Here is a 21,089-nt window from a genome sequence, read left to right as displayed (position 1 = left end):
TATCTCTCTTGTACAGAGTGCCTTGAATATAACTATAATCACAAGTATGTTTAAAACATTCCTCTTGATTTATTGAAAGGAGAAGTCTTGGATTCAGTGGTTTTCTTTCTCTCTGTGTAGTTTGATCGTGGTTAGAGTCTCATGCTTTATACATCAGCAACAGCTGTTCGCTGACGCTCCAAGAAAAACCTCCTCAAAATAGCTTTTTTCTGCAAGCAGAAAATGACATTGATGAACTTTGGCAGGAACTGTACTCTTGAGCCATGTTTAATTTTGAAACTTCAATGGAAAAATATACTGCATGAGGAAGCCAGTTATACAGGATCCAGAGCCTGATCTATTGTTAGGAGAGAGGTGCCAACAAAGCACAGAGCTCTGCGGGTCTGAAAGCTTGTACAAACTGTCCCACAGGGATCCTGGACAAAGCCAGGATGGGGACCTCACCACAGCATTACACATTCTTAGGAAGAGGTACAGCAGGAAACCTGCCACTTGGCAAAGCATCTCTCCAAAAACAGAGTCTGGCTTTGCATCAGCTGACTTAGATAAAAGTTTCACAACATTTCAAAAATATCTTTGTTTTACTTATTTACTCATTAAATCATCCTATTCCTGTAATTTGAGAGTCCTTTATAGTTTGAGGTAGAAGGACCTACCTCAATGAAGTCCTATGCGCAACACCTGACAACTCCAGATCCCTTATGGTCAATTTGTGTGTTCTCAATAGTGCTGTGGAGAAGGACAAAGGTCTTCTTTTGTTTTTTTGTCAGTGTGCTGATGACTGCTGAGTAGCACTGTTCAGCTAGTCACATCTCAACTTCAATAGTACTTAAAGTCTTCTGCCCCTGTAGCTAGCACCGGTGCTAAAGGAATGTTTGCTCCATCAGTAGTTATTTCTCAATAACTCAGTTATGCAACTTACCTCACCACAATTGGTCATAGTCTTCTAGTTTCATGTCCAGCTACATCTTCAGGATGTGAGCTGCCCCAGTCTGCCAGAGCTATGATGAACATTTGGGTTCTATCATTAGTCGTGCTACCTGAGATTCTGAATGCAGTAAAGAGGGGATACTATGGCACTGGGTGCTGTTCATGAGCTAGAGAACCTTTCACAGAAGCCAGAGGGTGTCTCTAAAAGTCTAATCCAAAGCCTTTTTTTTTTTACAATAGCCATTTTACAGGGGTTCATTTTCTAACAAGTGTGAGTCACTTTTATTAAGTAACTCTCAGTTTCTTGTAAAACTTATTGCTTTTGGAATGTTGAACAAGGATGAATTCTAGGCTCCTCATTGCCACAGTCTGGCTGGGCACAATTCAGGAGCCACTTGTCAAAAGAAACAAACTTTATTTTTAGAACCACACAGGCCAAACAAAACAGCTCCTCAGGAAAAACCCTCAGAGCCCAACTGCCACCACCGGCTTCCCACAAGCCTCTCCCACTCCCACAATCCTCCTGCTCTTGAGGCCGATTGGCTGGGTCGCGTGGGTGGAGCCAAAAAGTCCCCCAATGAGCAGCTCCGTGGTCTGAAAGGGCAGGGAAACAGCCCAATGAGCATCACCGCAGAGGAGCCAATCAGCTAGATGTTGCTGGGGCCGCTGTGAGCCAATCATCAGCTGGCAGTCTGAAAGGGCGGGGAAACAGCTCAATGAGCATCTCCAATGAGCATCACCACAGAGGAGCCAATCAGCTAGATGTTGCTGAGGCCGCTGTGAGCCAATCATCAGCCGGAAGTTTGCTGGCAGCTGGATGTTTGCTGGGGCCCCTTCGGCTGTGACTCTCAACACCCATCTCATGTGCCAGAATTTTATAGCTCTTTTCTGCAGGCATTCCAATGTCAGCTGGTGCAGATCTTCTGGCCCATCTTTCTCTACCTCAGAGTGACATGCTTTTCCAAGAGATTTTGTTTTTCTTTCTATGTCTGTTGGTCTACCATGTTAGATCTCTCTAAGTCGAATATTAGGAAAAAGAGATTTGGGAGTTTGATAACCTCCTTTCTTGAAGGCATGTAGGTTTATGAAAGTCTCTCCTTTTTTATATCTGAACTCCATATAGAAAGAGGAGCTAGATGACTTTATAAGTTAGACTGAGGCTCTGTCACATCATTCCTCCCAGAGATAACTAACACAGGGACCACTCAGGGACCGACTTGCAGCTTTCTATGCCTAAGTGAGGAGATATTAAAACCATGTAAAAATGGGGCAAACAGCTACATACAAAGGTATCTTATATTCCAAGAACAATAGTTAATTTAATCTAGATATTTCTTTATATTGGGGACCAGAACCATGGTCTATTTAGAGACATTATAAGCCTTTCTTCAGAGAAAATCTAAAAATGGAGTAAGATCATATCATTCTGGGAGAGTTTTAGCAGGGGTCTGTTATAGGAGAGGAAATAGCAATTAATGGGTCCTTTAAATCAAATGTTTTAGTTGTTTTATATATATTCAGCCATTAGTTGCTGAGGGGTGGATTCTGAATCAGAAAATGTTGGGAAGTGAGTTTCAGGATTTGGGTTCCATTGCCTTATTTAATCAGCAGCAAATATTGTAAGAAAAGTAAATCTTCCATAAGTTTTGGGAGATTTTAACTTCTGAACTATGGTACATATCCCATAGCTTAAATTATATTGAGATCACCACCAAAATCGGTGAATAACAAGATATTGTCCTACATGTAAGACTTTAGTTATGTTTGCATGATTTTTCAAAATTTATTCTTTGTTTTTATTCTGCAGCCTCCACCTCAGATATATGACAAACAGCTGGATGAAAGAGAGCACACCATTGAAGAATGGAAAGGTGATTCTAGTACTGCTGAATGGGTATTTCTTTGTTTTAGTGAAACAGAATAAAGAAAGCAGCTGATCCTTCCTAAGTCTTATACTAATATTTTTTATATTTTTGATATCAAAAAATATCAAGATTTTTTCTTGTAAAGCAGTTTGGTAAAAGAGGATTTTTACACTGCTATCTTAGACCACCCAGAGTTCCTAAAACTTCATCCATTTTTTCATCTTAATAGCAATATCACATTTGCTTAATAATTAATTAATTTTGACAACTTTTTAAATAGTATTGACTATTGAAGAGTTTATCATGGTAGAATTCAAAATTTCAAAGTTAAACTTTCCATGTCTTATATATAATTATCTTATAAAACATAGAATTACTATTAAGTTTTAGATGTTTTTAGACTTTACAAAGTAAAAATAGTTAACATATGAATTAATTCACTATATTTATAGAACATGAGTGTTTAAATAGAAAACAGTGGCTTACTTCTACTTAATAAATTTTTTTAAAAATTTTTTAAAGCAAAACTTCTCAAAAATCATACTGAATCTTCAAGATTATACTGAGGTTGAAACGAAACCACAAAACACGGCAAACATGTAAAGAATTGTTAAATTAATATGAATAACTATAAAGCAGAATAAATATGAGAAAAACCAAATGCAAATTATATCAAAAGATCAGATAAAAATGGGAAAAACATACAGGGGATATCTGAAGGGAAGGAAATTTTGAGCTTTTTCGAAGGTATTAATAAACATAAAATGGGAAAAGGAAAATACTAAATGGGATACATAATAGAAAAACAAATAATAGAAATAAACAACAATGTTATAAAGAGACTTAAGAGATTCTACTAGTGAAGGGTTCATGTTGGTGAATATGGAAAAATGAGCTTATACATAACGTGAATCAGTAAGTATGACACCAGATAGTAGATGGGAAAGGTTTGCTTTAATCTAAGTAAGAACAGGAAGACATTATTGGGGTTTCATGAATAACAAAGTGATAGGATATAGACATTATTTGAAGAGGACATAGACTATATTAGAGAAAGAAATACAATCATAAAGGATGATGATTGTCTAATTATATGGCATTACTACCAAGAATGAGTAGGGCTGAATGATTTTTAGCAAAGGAGAGAAAAAATTGAAACCAGGTATGGTGGTGCAGGACTGTAATGCCAATGACTCAGGGGCTGAGGCAGGAAGATCACAAGTTTGAGGCCAGCCTCAGTAACTTCAGAAGGTCCTAAGCGACATAGTGTCTCAAAAGAAAAATAAAAAGAACTAGGATGTGGCTCAGTGGTCAAGCACCTCTAGATTCAATCTCTAGTACAAAAGAAAAAAGAAATGAAGATATCCAAATTTAACTATAGCAATGAGAAACCCCCAAATGGATGCCAGTTTGGAAATGAACAAAATAATTTTTTTTTGTATGTTGGATTTTAGACATGTTTAGATTTACAAATCTATGATATGAGTCTGGAAGAAAGTTTGAAGTACAAGATAGAAGTTGTAAGGATTGGTAATAATTTAATGTTATGAGAATTTGTGCATTTATTAAGGTGTAAATATAAAAGAAAAGTAGGTGTTCAAACACAGAGCCATTAAAATGCTCATAGATAACAGTAGAATGTATCAGGAGTACCCTCTAATCCCGCTCAAAGATGTCAGAAAACATGAGTATTTTACATATATTTATTGAATCAACTGGTTTGAGTACATACTTTTTGCCAGGCTTTATGCCATTTGCCCAGAAATATAGAAATAGAGGAGTAACAGCCACAAATAAGAGTGAAATTATGGCATTTGTTGGTAAGTTGATGGAACTGGAGAATATCATGCTAAGTGAAATAAGCTAATCCCCCCCCCCAAAAAAAAAAAAAAAACAAAGGTCGAATGTTCTCTCCGATTTGTGGATGATAACTCAAAACAAGGGAAGTTGGAAAGGGAATAATAGAAATCCATTGGATTAGACAAAGGGAAGTGGAGGTGGAGGGGAATAGGAAAGACAGGAGAATTAATCAGTCATAACTTTCCTAGCCTTGTATTTATATACATGACCAAGGTAACTCTACATCATGTACAACTACAAAAGTAGCAGTCTAAGTAGAATAAGTTATACTCTATATAATCTGCCAAGCTAGATTCTACTGTCATGTACAACAACAAACTATTGCCTAACCCTCACCCCCACAAAAAATAATAGTAAAGGGATCCCAATTAATTTTTCTAATTTGTTCAACCCCACAAAAATGTTATTTGTAATTAACTAATAAATTTCTCTGATTAAGGAAAATTTTGTTTTTTATACTGTAATAACATGAATAAATGTTTCTTACAGAACTTATTTACAAGGAAGTGATGAGTTCAGAAGAAAAGACTAAAAATGGCGTAGTAAAAGGACAACCTTCTCCTTCAGGTACTCACTCTCAGTGAATAACCAATTAACCAGTACTTGGGTGCTTTCTTTGGTTCTAAGAAGGGGTTGCAATCAATAGCATTGCTTACAGAGTATATGAGCAAATATTGCAGGACTGTTTCTCTATGATTTTAATTTAATTTCTTTTGATATTTGGTGTGATATTCATTCTGGATTATATTGATTTTAAGATAGTAATGAATCCTGAAGAATTTTTGTTAACATGGACTGGTTCAAGGGTAAATGTTCCTAGGAAACAGAGCCAGAAAGCTCTTTTGATAACCAATTCAGTGCAGAGGTCAGGAATCCCACCAGTCAAGACCTCTTTCCTCATTCATTCTCAATGTTTGGACTCTCCCCAAACTTGGTAAGACAATAGTTGAAGCATCTAACAAAATGGGCTATAATTAAAGCCAGCTTGGAAAACCTTTAGTTTGCTATCTATATAATCATATATATAATCATATGTATATAATATACATTATTATATATATATGTGTGTGTGTTTATCTCCTAATGTATGTTTTATGTATAAATATATATCAATATAACATATCTAGCTAGATATAACATATATACATATATATATGTGTATATATATAACTGGTCCTTGCATTGTATTTTTAGACTACTTGAAATAATTTACTTGCACTTATTAACAAGAATCTATTTTCTCCCTAAGGCCTGTGTTCTGAATATAAAAGTTTTAGAAAATGTGATCATTTGCTTTTAGCTTTAAACTACACTCAGCACATTCCAGCAAGGATGTAGGCTGCAAATGACTAATTTAGAGGAAAACTGATTTGTTGTTCTACCTTTAACAAACAGGTGTAAAAAGATATAAGATGAATTAATAAATTACATCATATGCCTTTTTAAATAGCTAATTTGCACCTATTTCATAGCGTTCTCATCCGAAGCCTTGAGGCAATATCCAATTCGATCTCGTCTCCTTTCCTCAGGGAGGGCAAAGGGAGTCATTGGAGTGTCCCCCACTTTGCCCTACTTAATCATTCATTCTAGCACCTGGATTAATATAAATCTGCAAAAACAATTTCTAACTTTACTGCATGTTCTATTTGCATCTGATTAAAGAACTCAAAGATGCCTTAAGATGCCACTTGCTAAGGCAAAAAGACTCTTCTTTAAGAATTCCTGTAATGACTAGAACATATTTCCCAATAATCATCCCATAACTACCTTGTCCCAGGTGACTTTACATATGTTTGTATATATTTGCATCATATAGACATTGCACATTAGCTGTATGCTAGAACTAACTATCAGCCCATGAGAACCAATTGTGTACATCTTTTCCCAAATGTGAGTTTATTAACCTTATGTTGGTATTTGAAACCAGCCAGGAGAGATTTTTACAACATGGATTTGCCTTACAAATCAGGGCATGTTTTTTTCTCCTGGAGAACCAATTGTTAAATGTTTATTGACACACCAGTGTGTGTGAATGTGGTAAACTATTCTGGAAGGAAAAGGCAATTACTAAAAGAAACTTTTGAAAAGTCACATTTTTTTTTTGCATTCTTCATTATAGACACCTTTCCTTATTAACATTTGCATATTAGATTTAATTTTGTAAACAGCTAGGATAAAGTAATCTTACAATATAAACTTTCTAAATATTCTATGGTGATACTGGGAATACTGTCACAAAAGAGTAAATTAATGCAGTTCCTCAGGGACAAAATGGTTTTAATACCCAAACCCATGTTATAGTGACGCTTTAAAAATGTAAATAGGAAGTTCAATGTGCATTTGCAGAAGAATTTATAGGTTTCAAATTTATTGATGGAATTGCTGTATATCAATATATCTAAACTTCAGATGCATTCCTATATAAATAATTATACTCGTTTTTCTGCTATCTGATTTCACTTGCAGAGTGATTTATTTTCAAGACTAGCATAGCTGCATGCTTCTTGAATTGATTTGTAAAGACTGCTGAGGGAATAGTAATCTATGAATAGAAATTAATTTTCCTCTAAAAGCGGTTGTCATAGAATGTTAGAGCTAGAGCAAATATAGGAGACCAACTTATTCTACAATGTGATTTGTTCCCTCCCTCTATTCTTCCAGGGAAGGAAAGTTCTTCAAGTTATAATGACTCACTAAGATAAGGATGCATAGCATTAAGTGGACAGAGATTTTCAAACTCTCCAAATCAAAGATAAAGCTTCCCAGGTGTTTTTAATATACATCCCTCCTCCCTGGGATGGGGGGGGGCAGTAATCTCCGCCACTGAGTTCATCTCTACCAGCTTGAGTCACCAGTCAAATATATTTTATCTATCTAACTATCTATCTCTTTATTTATTTATTTATGAGTCTTAAGCTCAAACAAGTTGAGAGGCTGAAGATTATGCAAATAGAGAATTCCTCTTTGTGATCTTTGCCTTCTAATTTTTCTTCTAATTCTCTGTATCTACATTTGTGTGTGTGTGTGTGTGTGTGTGTGAGAGAGAGAGAGAGAGAGAGGGGGGGGGGAGAGAGAGAGAGAGAGAGAGAGAGAGAGAGAGAGAGAGAGAGAGAGAGAGAGAGATTGGGTGTGAGGTGTTGCTAACAAAATAATTCCCTTAAAAAACAAAACAACATTGTCCCCTGAAATAAGGAATGCTTAAGGTTAGATAACTTCCACCTAAGAAATTTTCATTAGTGTTACCTCATTCCATAAAACCTAATTTTTTACAGTAAAGTTGAAAGTAGCTAATATTCCTCATTTGCAAACCAATTAGTAGTTTTTAGTTCCTTTTGATACCATTTTATCAATGAAAATGTATAATGATTTATTTATGGCAAAACATCTTTTAAAATGTGTCTCTGTACTGGCTCTTCCTGAGTAGCACTGAGAGAAAGGATATTTATCCATTGCTGGGATGTCCGAGGCAAATATGTATTATAATCAGATTCAATTCAGTTCAATTCTGTTTAAGAGAATTTTACAAACTGACCGACAGTAAATTAACCTGAATCCAAGTTCCACATTGCATCCTATTTATTTCTGTATGGTTTTATGATTTACGAAGCTTGTTTATTACCTACATAAAAATAAACTTGAATGGGTCATCTCAAAGCCAGGAGAGGCTGCCCTCAAATAGACATATATTATAATGTGATACAAGAAGTCATGCCAAAGCAAAAATTTTTCATCTGACAGTGTGGACTGGTTAATATTTAACAACCATCTCTTTAAAAAACAATCAAACACACAAAAACCTATGAAAGAAATGATTAGAAACATTTACTAACTTCTGTGGTATTAATATACTCTGTGAACAATTTCAGGCTCCCAATGTAACATCAGTAAATGTAGAGTTGGAAAGAGATGCTAATGATTGGTTCTAGAATGATACTAAAAGCTAGCTCTAGCACACAGCACATAGTGTACCAAAAGGGTACCATGACACTACACAAAGAGGAACTCTTTCCTGCACAGAACCTACTGAGTTGGCACACACAAAACATTCAAGAATATTTTATACTCAGTTTAACAAAATACTATCAAATGTTTTCTGTGATATGGCATAATGTTAACTCAGAGCATTCCAAAAGTGTGCTGAAAACATGCTGATTATTAAAATAATCACAGTAAGATTGTGTGTTTTATAAGTACAATCTACAGCATGGTCTCCTTTTTATGAAGAGTTTCCTGAAAAGTACTTTGGCTTTGTTCTGTATTATTAACAGATGTAAATTTGTGTTTTGCTAAGGAAATTTCCTCAGTCTTATTTGTGTGATTTCTTTAGCTGTCCTTGATATGGACTTCTGTTTACTTGTAAAGATTAAATTGTGTTCTTATAAAGCAGACTTAGCTAATCCTTATCTCACCCTTGTTTGAGTAATTTCATAGCTTTAACTTGTGACAGTAACATGTCTACAAATCAACCCCAGCTAGGAAAAAAGAAAAAAGCCTAATATCTTAAGAGAAAGCATTCAAAGTGGTTATTTCATTATAATTCAAATAGAGTATGGTAACAAAAAAATCTCCCTGATTGACATTTTGATCAACTATAATATTCATTATATATATGTATACATATATCATGAAATCTATTTATATATACTTATTTGATATGTTTAATTTTCAGTCCATTGATATTAAAACTTTTTATTAAAATAAATCTGTTGTATTTCTACATACTAGCAATGAACAGTAAACTACTCCATTTATTATTCCACCAAAAAGAAATAAAAACCTTAGAAATAAGTTTAAGAAGTGCAAACTTTGTACTCTGAATATTATAAAACACTGTTGAAATAAATTAATTAAAGAAGACTAAATAAATGGTAAAATAAACCATTGTTTATGAATTTAAATACTTAAATTTTTATGGTGACTATTTCCTACATTGATTTAGAGATTGATTAAACACAATTTAAAAAACCCACAGCTGTCCTTTTTTTTCTTTAAGAAATTAGATCTTAAAACTCAAATGGAAATGATGCAAAGGACACAGAGTAACCAACAGAATACTTAAAGAGAGTACATTTGGAAGATTCAGGTTTCACATTTCCTGATTTTAAAACTTACAATAAAACCACAATTTTCTAGACAGTATGCTACTTGCATGAAGATACCCATAAAGGTCAATGGAATAGAATTGGATCAGAAATCCCACATTTATGATCAATTGATTTTTGACAAGGATGTCAAGACCATTTTATGAGCCAAAAATAGTCTTTTCAATAAATGGTGCTAGGACAGCTGAATATTTACCTGCAAAAAGAATTAAAGTGGACTCTTACCTCATAGCATATACAAGAATAAACTCCAAAATGAACCATAAAACTAAAATTATAATTATCATTAAGCATAAGAACTAAAATTATAAAGGTCTGAGATGAAAACAGGAATGAATTTTCATTATCTTAGATTAGTAAAAGATAGAGACAGGGTCTCATTGGAGTTGCTTAGTACCTCGTTGTGGCTGAGGCTGGCTTTGAACTCAAGATCCTCCTGCTGCAGTCTCCTGATCTGCTGAGATTACAGGCATACTTTCGGTTTTATATCTAAGTAAAATACAAAATTGGGCAAGAATGTGGCTCAGTGGTCAAGTGTCCCTGAATTCAATCCTTGGTACCCACTCCCACTCCTCCCATAAATAAATAAATAAATAAATAAAGCACAAGTGACAAAAAATATAGATAAATCTGACTTCATCAAAATTAAAAATGTTCATTGTTCAAATACACTTTCAAGAAAATAAAAAGACAAAAATGTTGCAAATCACATCTGACAGGGAACTTTTAACCAGATTATATAAAGAACTTTTACACTTTTACAACTCAATAAAAAAGAAAGTGACCTAATTAAACAATGGGCAAATGATTTGAACAAACTATCAAAACAGATATCAAGTGACCAACAAGGACATGAAAAGATACTTATCACCATTATAAAACAAAAATCACAGTGAGACCTATTTTTACACACACTCTGAAATGGATATAATCAAAAAGGTAGACAGAAAGAAGTAATAGTAAGGTTGCAGAGAAAATGGAATCTCTAAAACTGCTGATGGGAATGTAAACTGGTGCACCCACTTTTGAAAGCAGTTTGGCCATTCCCCATAAATGATAGACTCAAATAGAATTAAACATAGAATTACTCTGTGATGTAACAATTTTACTCCTTGGTATATACCTATGACAAATGAAAACATTCATACAAAATTGGACACAAATATTTATAACAGCATTATTCATAATAGTCAAAATTAATACAACTTAAATGTTCATCAAATGTCCATCAACTATAAATAGATAAGCAAAATGTAATATGTCCATACAATGGACTATTATTCAGATATAGAAAGTAATGAAATAGTGACACATGCCACAGCAAGTATGAAACTTAAAGATACTGTGCTTTGTGGAAAAAAAAAAATCACTACTGGTCTCATATTGTTTCCTTCTGTTTATGTAAAATATACAGAATAAGCAATTTATAAAGGCAAAAAATTGATTAGTTATTGCCTTGGGCTGGAGGATGGGTGAGAAATGGGGTTCAGAGTTTCCTATTGGGGTGATAAAAGTGCTACAAAATAGATTGTGGTTATATCTGTATATATCTGTACCAAAAACATTGAATTGGGCAAATTACATTTATAATTCATAAAATATTTGACTTATATCTTAATAAAATGGCAACATAAAGATATATAGGCATCATTTCACATTTCAAATCAAAACTAAATCTAAACTGCAGTAACATGATTTGAAAACCATCTATAATGTAAGAATATATCATTCAGGCATCAAATGGACGTAAGAAAAAAGCAATCTCACTCTGTCAGGTCCACAATTGATCAGGCATTTATTAGAGTCTTGTGTTTAATAAGGACATGAGAAAATTGAATAGGATTCTGTGAAGTCCTTCAAAGTGATATTAAATTATTAGAGACTTGACCATATGAAAATCCACAAGAGATGATGGTCTAATTTAATCCAGAACAGGGGGAGAAGCATAGTTAGTTGTTTGAGCTATGTAAGGGCTAAGTATTACATAAAATCTTATTATAAGAGGAAATGAACTAGCTCCAAACCATTTATATAAGGGATTTAATTAAGTAAATTTGGAATAAATTGAGACCAGATAAGTTTACATTACACATTAATTTGATAATGAGGGTGCTTATTTATGGAAAGATGATAACAAGACATCAAAAATCTCTTCTAGAAACATTTAAGATTAGGCGATATTGATGATTCTAGGAGTTTAAAGATCATGAAAAACACCTAAGTATTTTCAGTGTATGAAAATATTAGGATTCAAAGAAATACCTATAAAATATTACAACTAGGGAAACTTCCTAGTGAAAGGACTAGAAGGAAATTTACCAACAGATTTGAATAGTTCTTACCCTCAGTTTGAGATTGACCTTTTTCCCTGTTAATTTTTATATTTCCCATATTTACATAAATATTCAGAATTAACAAATAAAGCTTTGAAATACATGTAGGAAATGTGCAATGTGCCTTAGAGTATGCACCCAGGTCCTTCCTAGATACTGTAACATTTGAGCACATTTTTTCCCCATAGGCAAAAATGTTTACTTCAGGAGAAAAGATTCTGTGTATGTGCCACTTCCTTAGTTTTTTTCTGATTTGTTCAGTCAGCATGATAATGCTATTGTTAACTTATTTTGAACTTATTATTTTTCACCAAAAAGATCTTGCATATTATGTATCCTCAAATACAATTTTAGTGAGAATTCCTCGCCTCTTGTTTTATTAGATGATTATGTGGGAGATATTTTTAATAGGAAACTATTTCACAAAGCATGCATTTTACCACTCATATTGCTTAGATAAAAAGAATCTAGAAAAAGAAAAAGTTAGTTGACTGCTTCTAGTGTGCTATGGTTTAATTTAATTTTATAGTGCCTTTGGCTTATTTTCCTTTGTTGTTCTCACTGCTATTGCAACTCAGCAAGTTTTGACTGAACACTTTTTTCCCCTCAGAATTTAGAAATCTTTATATTACTATGTGTCAGACAAATTTATAAAAGAATTTTCCAAATTACTCTAAGTCCATAATTCAGCATTATTTGCAGAATCTCTATTTGCAGACCTTAGGTAAGCAAGCCTGTTGCAGAGTATACACATACATCAAAATGTGTGCTCTCTATATCTAGCTTCTTTCTTTCTTTCTTTCTTTCTTTCTTTCTTTCTTTCTTTCTTTCTTTCTTTCTTTCTTTCTTTCTTTCTTTCTTTCTTTTTTGGAAGGGTGTACCTTTCATCAAAAGTTTTATTTCATTTTTCAACATGGGTTTTAAGTTTGGTTTTGTGTTAGTCAGCTTTTGTTTCTATGACCCAATTACCTGACACAAACAACTTAAAGGAGGAAAGGTTTATTTTATTTCATGGCTTCATTGTTTTCACTCTGTGGTCAGCATGGACCTGAGGTGAGGCAGAACACCAGAGTGGAAGGGCTTGGTGGCACAGAGCAGTTCACCTCAAGGCAGCACAAAGCAGTTCAAGAAAAAGAGTAGAGGTGTGGGAGAAGGACCAGGTACAGATAAAGTCCTCAAGGGCATGCCCCAAAGACCCATTCCTACAATGAGGCCCTACCCCCTACAGTTTCTACTACCTTCCAGTAATGCCATCAGGTTATTAATCTGCTGATGAGGTCAGAGTCCTCATGGTCTGATCACCTTTTTTCAGCATCCTCACCTCTAAATATTGCTGTATTCAGAATTAAGTCTTTAACACATGGAATTTTAGGGGACATCTCAGATCTAAATCTAATAGATGTCATATTACTGACTATGTAGTAAAATTTACTCTATATACATTCCTTTTGCTAGAGTTGTAATCTTCAACCAATTCAGATTTCTAGACTTCACCTCTGTCTATATTTATGGGACAGGACCCTTGCATGTATTTTTTTTTATAGTTTCCTGCATTAAAAGCAATCAGGCCTGGTATGGTGGCACATGCCTGTATTCCCCATGGCTTGGGAGGCTGAGGCAGGAGATTGCAAGTTCAAGGCCAGTCTAAGCAAATTAGCAAGACTCTAAGGACTTTAGCAAGACCCTGTCTCAAAATAAAAAAAAAAAATCAAAAGGGCTGGGAATGTGGCTTCACTGGTTAAGTGCCCTTGAACTTAATCCAAAAAACAAACAAACATAAAACCCAACAATTGAGATAATTTGTCTATTCTATAAACTAGTGGGTTTTTTTAAACCCTAACATCTGTCTTCTTTATAAACCAATGTCTTTTAATCCCTGATGAGATTCAATCCCAGGTTTGTTTATCTGTTCTCTCTATAAACCAGTGTTTTAAAATGCCTGACAGGCTTTCTTGTCTTTAGGGAGCTATTTAAAAATGAAAAACCTTGGCCTCACCTAACGTCAATTCATTGCAATATTAGAGGTACTGGGGTTACAGGGTATTGGAGGGCAGTGTGAGTGGATGTTAGTGTGTAGGTTTTTTTTTTTTTTTAAAGCATTACAGGTGATTTCTAATATAGAATGAGATGTAATAACCACTGCACTAGCCTGTGAATAACTTGTACCTAGGGACTGTGTATTGTTTTATCATGATTTTCCCTGCATCTGTTTTTCTATGAAGGTTCATGGAATGAATGATGGACTAGACATCTGTCTTACATTTGGCCATCCAAGCATTATGAATGGAATTCAGATGGATTTGGTTCCAGATTTAGTCATGTTGGTCTTCATTTTCTTAGCACAGGTGCAGCAGTGAACAGCAGTGAGAGTCTCCCTCCATCCTCGTCTGTCAATGACATCTCCTCCATGTCCACCGACCAGACCCTGGCATCTGACACTGACAGCAGCCTGGAAGCCTCGGCGGGACCCCTGGGTTGTTGCAGGTGACTAGCCGCCTGCCTGCGAAACCCAGCGTTCTTCAGGAGATGATGTGATGGAACACACACACACACACACACACACACACACACACACACACAGACACTCATGCACACACACAAATGCAGACACAAAATGTCAAGAAATCAGAAAGGGAGAGAATCCAAGCCTAAAATTGAAACAAATCTTTCAGCCTGCTTCTCCAAAGTTCTGTAATGCAGCTAAGCTCAAATGTCTATTTAACTTCTAGTTGCTCTTGCTTTGGTCTCCTTCCAATGATGCTTATTACAGAAAGCAGATCAAACACAATTAGAGAAGCCTTTCACATAAAGTGTAATTTAAATGGCTGCAAAACCAGCAACCCGTAACTGCCCTTTCAAATGGCATGACAAGGTGTGCAGTGGCCCCATCCAGCATGTGTGTGTCTCTATCTTGCATCTACCTGCTCCTTTTGGCCTAGTCAGATGGATGTAGATACAGATCCGCATGTGTCTGTACTCATACAGCACTATGTAGAGATGCTACTGTCAGTGTCCTCAGGGCTCTCCCAAGACATCACGCACTGGGGTACCACATGGTCCATTTCATGTGATCTATTACTCTGACATCAACTCATCTGTAATATATTGCCAGTATATAAGCTGTTTAGTTTGTTAATTGATTAAGCTGTATGTCTTATAAGAAACCATGTAAAGGGGGATATAAGAGGGGAGTGAGCTCTCGGACCCTTGAAGATGTAGCTTCCAAATTTAAACTGATTAAATGGCACCTGTATACCAATTTATAGAAAGAACATATGTGATGCTTATGTACAGTGTGTGTGTGGGGAGGGGGTAACAGTTTTCAGGTTCTGAATGGTTTGACCTTTAGAAAGAATGTGTGAATAAAAGCTGAGGACCTTTTCTCAGACAACAAACAGGTTGCAGGGAGTAGAGAGTAGGGCTGAGGTGTGGACCAGAACCGAAAGGAAATGATTGCCCAGGTGCTAGGGGGCACCACTGTCCATATTTTAAAGAGTAGACCCCCAATTTGTCATTTCTAGATTACATGTCATGACAGGAGGCTGTAGAGTGGCAGGTGGTGAGGCAGGGTCATCGAGTACACTTTGGAAGGTAACAATCCTTCCCAGAAACAAAGTGGAATTGCCTCCCTATGACTTACTTAGCAGAACACAAGCCCACCTAGACTTCTTTCAGATTGTAGGTTGAGTTTTCTGTTTGTGGACTGCTTCCCAGATTCATATCCTGCCAAGGTTTTATTTTGAGAAGAAATACTGCTTTCCTCTTCTGGGAGAAAAATACAATTAACTAGTTAAAATAAAATCCCCAAAGCACAGGGTGATCCTTAGATTAGCATTTGAAAACATCTCCAGAGACATTGCTATTTCTCAGGAGTTTCCCTGACTCCTTTATATGACTGATGTTTCATGTTTATTTATTTATTTTCATGAGTTTGAACAATCCAAGAAGGGCTGATAATCAGAAATTTGTACTGCAGTAGATGTGAGAGCAATAACTGCCACAAGTTACTGCGGCTAAATGGTGTTAGCAATATGAGTTTGTCTCAAAGCCATGAAGCATTAATGTCCATGTTTAGCAAAATCATCTGAGTTTAGTTTCAATTAAATGAAAGTGCTTTTCCGAGCACCGATGGAGGCACTGTGAAACCTCTTGGTTATATACTCGGCAATACCCGTGTGACTTCTCAGCAATAATAGGAATGAGGCACAGGCTTCCCTTCTTTTTTCACTTTGGTGAAGTACCATCACAGTTATTTGCACTCTGGCCATTTTGGTGCTCATCAATGTGGTGGTATTTCACCTGAAAAAGAAGTGAAACACATGAAATGGATGGTTGGTGATGTGATATGACTGGCAAATGGAAGCCCCACAGAAACAGAGCGAAGGTGAATAACATTACTCTGCAAACTGCCTTAATACATTAACAGAGAAGCTGTCTCTTTTCAAGCAATAGAGTCCCTAGGGACCTGCACCCACCACCACCACCACCACCACCACCACTCAAGCTGTGCTTCCTTTGTGGGATTGCTTCACACACTAGGATTCCTTGTAAGGGACAATTTGTTTAAAATGGAGAGAACATCATTAGATTGCGCAGCTTATCCCCTGGAATAAGAATGTCCACTCTATCTTGCTACCATTCTTTTTGGTTAATATTTCAGATGACCTGGGTTTTTTTTTTTTTTAACGCCTCCTCCTTCATATGAGCTCTGTTGCTTTTCTTTCTGTTGAATTCCTTTCTTTTAAACTTCTTTATTTGTATCCATACTCTCTACTTCTCATCATCCTCTGTATTTTGTCCTTGATATATCTGTGGCCTCATCCCCCAACCCACACACACATGGGATTAAGTGCAGAAAGCAGACAGCTTCTTGAAAGACACAAGTCTGGAGGGAAATTTCATCAGTCACAGATGACCCAGACACACAGAGAGATCTCCAGCAGCATCCTCAAAGATCTTGATAGGAAGGTTATTTTATATATATATATATATATGGATACAATACCTTTATTTTATTTCTTTTTTATGTGGTGCTGAGGATTGAACCCAGGGCCTTGCATGTACTAGGCAAGTGCTCTACCATTGAGCCCCAGCTCCTGACCCAGCTACTGCCCCAGCCCCAGCCCCAGAAAGGTTATCTTTCATTTTGCACAAGCAATGGGATTTTGTTTCTTTTATTCACACAGACCAAATCTGGCAAGAGCTAGACATTTCCCCACCCTTGCTATTGTAGCCTTCCTAAGCTCCACTAGTCTTTGATCTCCAGTTCCTTTAATGGGTCTTGGTGCTGTTTACCTGTAGTGATAGATCTGTTATTGCCAAGAAACTTGGATTTAAGCAGCATTTACAAATAGAGGTAAGGTTTTGGCCTCTGGACTTCTTGTGGGATTAATTTTACTAGGTGACCAAAGCAAGATAGATGAGGGGAAATGGGACAACAAAGAGAATCACCACTTTAAAAGCCCCCACTCCTTCCTGTCTTAGGTCCCCTTATTTATGATATCTTTAAAAGATAGTTATGTTATGGTCCAATTCACAGAATATATTATGTTCTGCATTGTTTTCTTTTCTTCAAAATAGAAAAAGCACCAAATATTTGCTATGTATTTACCTGTTATTCCAAAAAGATAGATGGTCTTACCTTTAGGGCAGGAAAGTGTCAAGTCACCTGAACTATATTTCTACAAAGAGTGGAGATCCTGCTTATGGTGGGGGCTCATTTTGGAACAAGAAGTTGGTACTCTGAGGCATCTAACCTTCTGTCTCCTCTCTAGGCAATTGGTTTCACAGTAATTCTTAATAAAATATTATGTAGTGTTCTGCAGAAGGGATGGCTGGTACCCATCTGTAGAAAGAATTAAATTGTGAGAGTTTAACTAAATCACCACCAATTTAGACATGTCTTTGCTATTTTTATATGTGTTTGGGGGCTCAGTATGCTCAGTTTTACAAAGGGATACATTAACCTTACAACAAAATTTCTTATTGTGAAATAAAAGCTGAAACTAAGATTTCACCATCAAAAAAAAAAAAAGAAAGAATCTAATGTCGTCTGAGCTTTGTAGTGGCCCAGGTCAATTTCCACCAATTAGAGGAGGCTATTTAATTAATAAAGCTGGCCAAGAAGCTGGACACTTTCTCTCAATCTGTTGTCATTTTCAGAAAAAATATTATCTAAAGATACTGATAACAGCTGACTGGCAAATTAGAAAATTAGTCTTGGCAAAAGGCACAATGCAACAAATGAGAATACATAAATAGTTTTGTGACCTGTCAGGGGAAAGAACAATAAAATGGATGTCTAAAAATTTAAATATTTATTGTATAACCTAAGACACACAAAAATCTATATCTGTTCAATTCTCTTAACATATGACAATCTACATCTTAAAAACATTATGTTATACAAGACTGCTGTCAACTAGTTTTGCTGGAAAAAAGGTCTTCTGCAGCTCAGAGGAGTAAATTTGCTCTAGGAATTTTTATCCCCTCCTCTTTGGGTTTGAAGAGTAATCCCCCTCTCCAATCAGTCCTCCACACACATTTTAATTGTAAGAATTCAACATTTTATACAGAAATTATTAAACCAACTAGGAAACTCCTTTATGTAAAAACAATAAAAATGTTACAATGTAAATAGTTAAATTAGTTATTTTCCTTGTGATTACAATATACGATTTCTCCCTCTCCCTCTCCACTCCCCCTCTCTCCCCCCATCCCCTCCATTTTTTTTTTTTTTTGCACTTAGTTGTTTAACTGTTCACTTCAACCCATTTCTTTGGTCATTCAAATGGAAACTTCTCTTTATGTTTGGACTCCTGTATATCTACCTTTTGATTATGTGGGACTGATGGCCAGTATATCCTAATAGAAACAAATCTCCCAGCCCTTATCTAGCATTATCTGTTCACCTTGCCATGTCCATCTTGCAATGCGATTTAACTTGCACCTGCCTGTTATTCTGCATGATTGGACTCCAAAGACGATTACCAATGGTGAGAATTGTCCTGTGTCCGTTTTTATAAAATGTACTTAAAGCACACACATATGCACACACATTCTCACACACGCTATTACAGTTTTAGGTCAACCCTGGAAGTCAGAACTATACAGGTCCAGTTTTTTTTGCAAGGTCTTAGAGGTGAGAACTGAAGTCAAGCAGCCAGATGGATAGAATGCAGTCTTGGTGATGTCTAATGGGGATTTGAAATCATTCAAGTCATTTCTGTGTTCTTTCTCACATTTTTTTATTTCTAATTTTTCCTTTATATTGTCTTTGGACTAGAGGAGAACTTTGACTTCTTTTGACTCTTCATAGGGGTTACTGATCAATATATTGTGTTTCTGTTTCATATGGATTATTAAAACTGAAGGAAATCTGATTCTATTAACATAAAACCAAATCCAAACCCAGACTTTGTTGGAGTTTGCCTGTTAACAATGGTTATTGTGATTGTTGCCATGGGTTTTGTGTACAGACAGTAATTCTGAAGGGTCGCTCATCATTTCATTTTGACCCCTGGTGAAAGAAGCTTGTCGTGTGGTCTGATTGCACCAGGGAATAAATAAGAAATGAGCAATGGACTAATTTCTCACCGTGGGTCAAGAGTGTGTACTATGAATACAACCATAGAATGCTGTGTTTTCGTTTGAGATTGGTGTCTTCTAAAAATAACTTCATTTCTGTCATTTAATACTAGTTGTATATCTGCAATTCAGTAAATTTTCTTTAAAGTAGAAAATCAGCAAGAGAAAAACAGGTCATCTTCTGGGAGCACTGAATAAGAAGAGCAGGATTAAATTTCCTAGGTTAATTATCAGAAATTCTAATCATTTAAATATTATCCAAGAGATTTCTCTGTGTCTACATGGTAGCTAACTTTAATATCTCAAACTCTTTGGTGAATTAAAAAATGTGATTTTGTGGCTGGATGAAGAAGGAAGCCACTGATCTTGTTTAGTTTACTAGGTAATGTCTTAATTTTGAGGAGGGGCCCTTCTATTTCTATAAATAATATGTTTTATTAACAAATCAATTATTACAAAGCCTGGAAGAATAACATACCTGTTCTTTGGGGTTATCATACTTATTCTTTTATTATTTGAGAAAAAATAGAAACCAACAGCCTTTCAGTACCTCTGGAATATCTCCTGTCCTACTTTCCTTCACAAATCCTTGCTTTCTTAAAAAATAAATCTAAAAGTGTTGAAACATAGGTACCACAAGAATAAGAAGGGAAATTATATTCCACAGGATGATTGCACATGGAGTCAGAAGGAGTTAATGGTATGTTCCAGGTACCATAAAAGATTACCAAATATTTAGTAATTTTGACCATGTTTGCAAGTACAAGAAGTGGGGCTATTGGGTATTACTTTTTTGAAGCAATGTATAGAACAATGAACCTAAAAGGATGAGTTTATTTGTTCAGTAGCTGCCCTAGTTATAGCCAAGGTAGAGATTTCTCATATTACAGATTCACCAAGATGGTTTTTGTACATGTAATCTTCCTTTTCTGCAAGAGTTTTGAAAGGCATGCCTGGAAGACATTTGCAAACAGTCAAGCACACAAAAGGGTCCTTCACCTCTGGTCACCTCCTGTCTAGAGCCACCCTACCTTGAAAGTCTTCAGTCTTGGTATCAGACTGAATTCCATCAGCTCAACAATTTAGATCAATTTAAATATGTTGCTGAAAACGTGCTCTAGAGATTTACATTTCTGGGACACATGATAACATGGAAAAGAATAAAATACCCTTTTAAAATTTTCTATTCCCTTTATGTCAAATATTTCTTTCTTTAAAGACGCATTTTTCCTGTTCAATAAAACCAACATAAAAGAAGTCTAAAAGGCAACTTAGAGGATTCAAGCTTCACTCCATGGAAGTGATAATTTTCACTTCCTCATCAGTGAGTTAAAATTAAAGACAATTATTGTCCTTAATTTTACCTTGTCTGGACTCTTTCAGTTAAACCAATGGCTCATATTGTTTGCAAC

The 21,089-nt window shown here is 35.5% G+C and overlaps 1 protein-coding gene across 7 annotated transcripts in view; it reads left to right on the top strand.

Moving 5' to 3' along the window:
* The window catches only part of Mapk10 (mitogen-activated protein kinase 10), a 313,016-nt gene extending 293,331 nt beyond the window's left edge, over positions 1–19,685 (top strand). For 6 of the 7 annotated variants that reach the window (XM_040292190.2, XM_040292193.2, XM_040292192.2 and 3 more), the window contains 3 exons: positions 2,738–2,801; positions 5,145–5,222; positions 14,436–19,685. In XM_040292190.2, the coding sequence (XP_040148124.1) occupies positions 2,738–2,801; positions 5,145–5,222; positions 14,436–14,578 (285 nt within the window). In that variant the 3' untranslated portion in view covers positions 14,579–19,685. Of the gene's footprint in view, positions 1–2,737; positions 2,802–5,144; positions 5,223–14,430 lie in introns of all 7 variants that reach the window. The other variant, XM_021721085.3, reaches the window with a different exon arrangement.
* The last annotated feature ends 1,404 nt before the right edge of the window (positions 19,686–21,089 follow it).

The sequence above is a fragment of the Ictidomys tridecemlineatus genome, chromosome 9 (genome assembly GCF_052094955.1).
Source record: "Ictidomys tridecemlineatus isolate mIctTri1 chromosome 9, mIctTri1.hap1, whole genome shotgun sequence".
Classification (NCBI taxonomy): domain Eukaryota; kingdom Metazoa; phylum Chordata; class Mammalia; order Rodentia; family Sciuridae; genus Ictidomys; species Ictidomys tridecemlineatus.
Note: the sequence above shows the minus strand (reverse complement) of the source record. Positions and strands in the feature narration are given on the sequence as shown.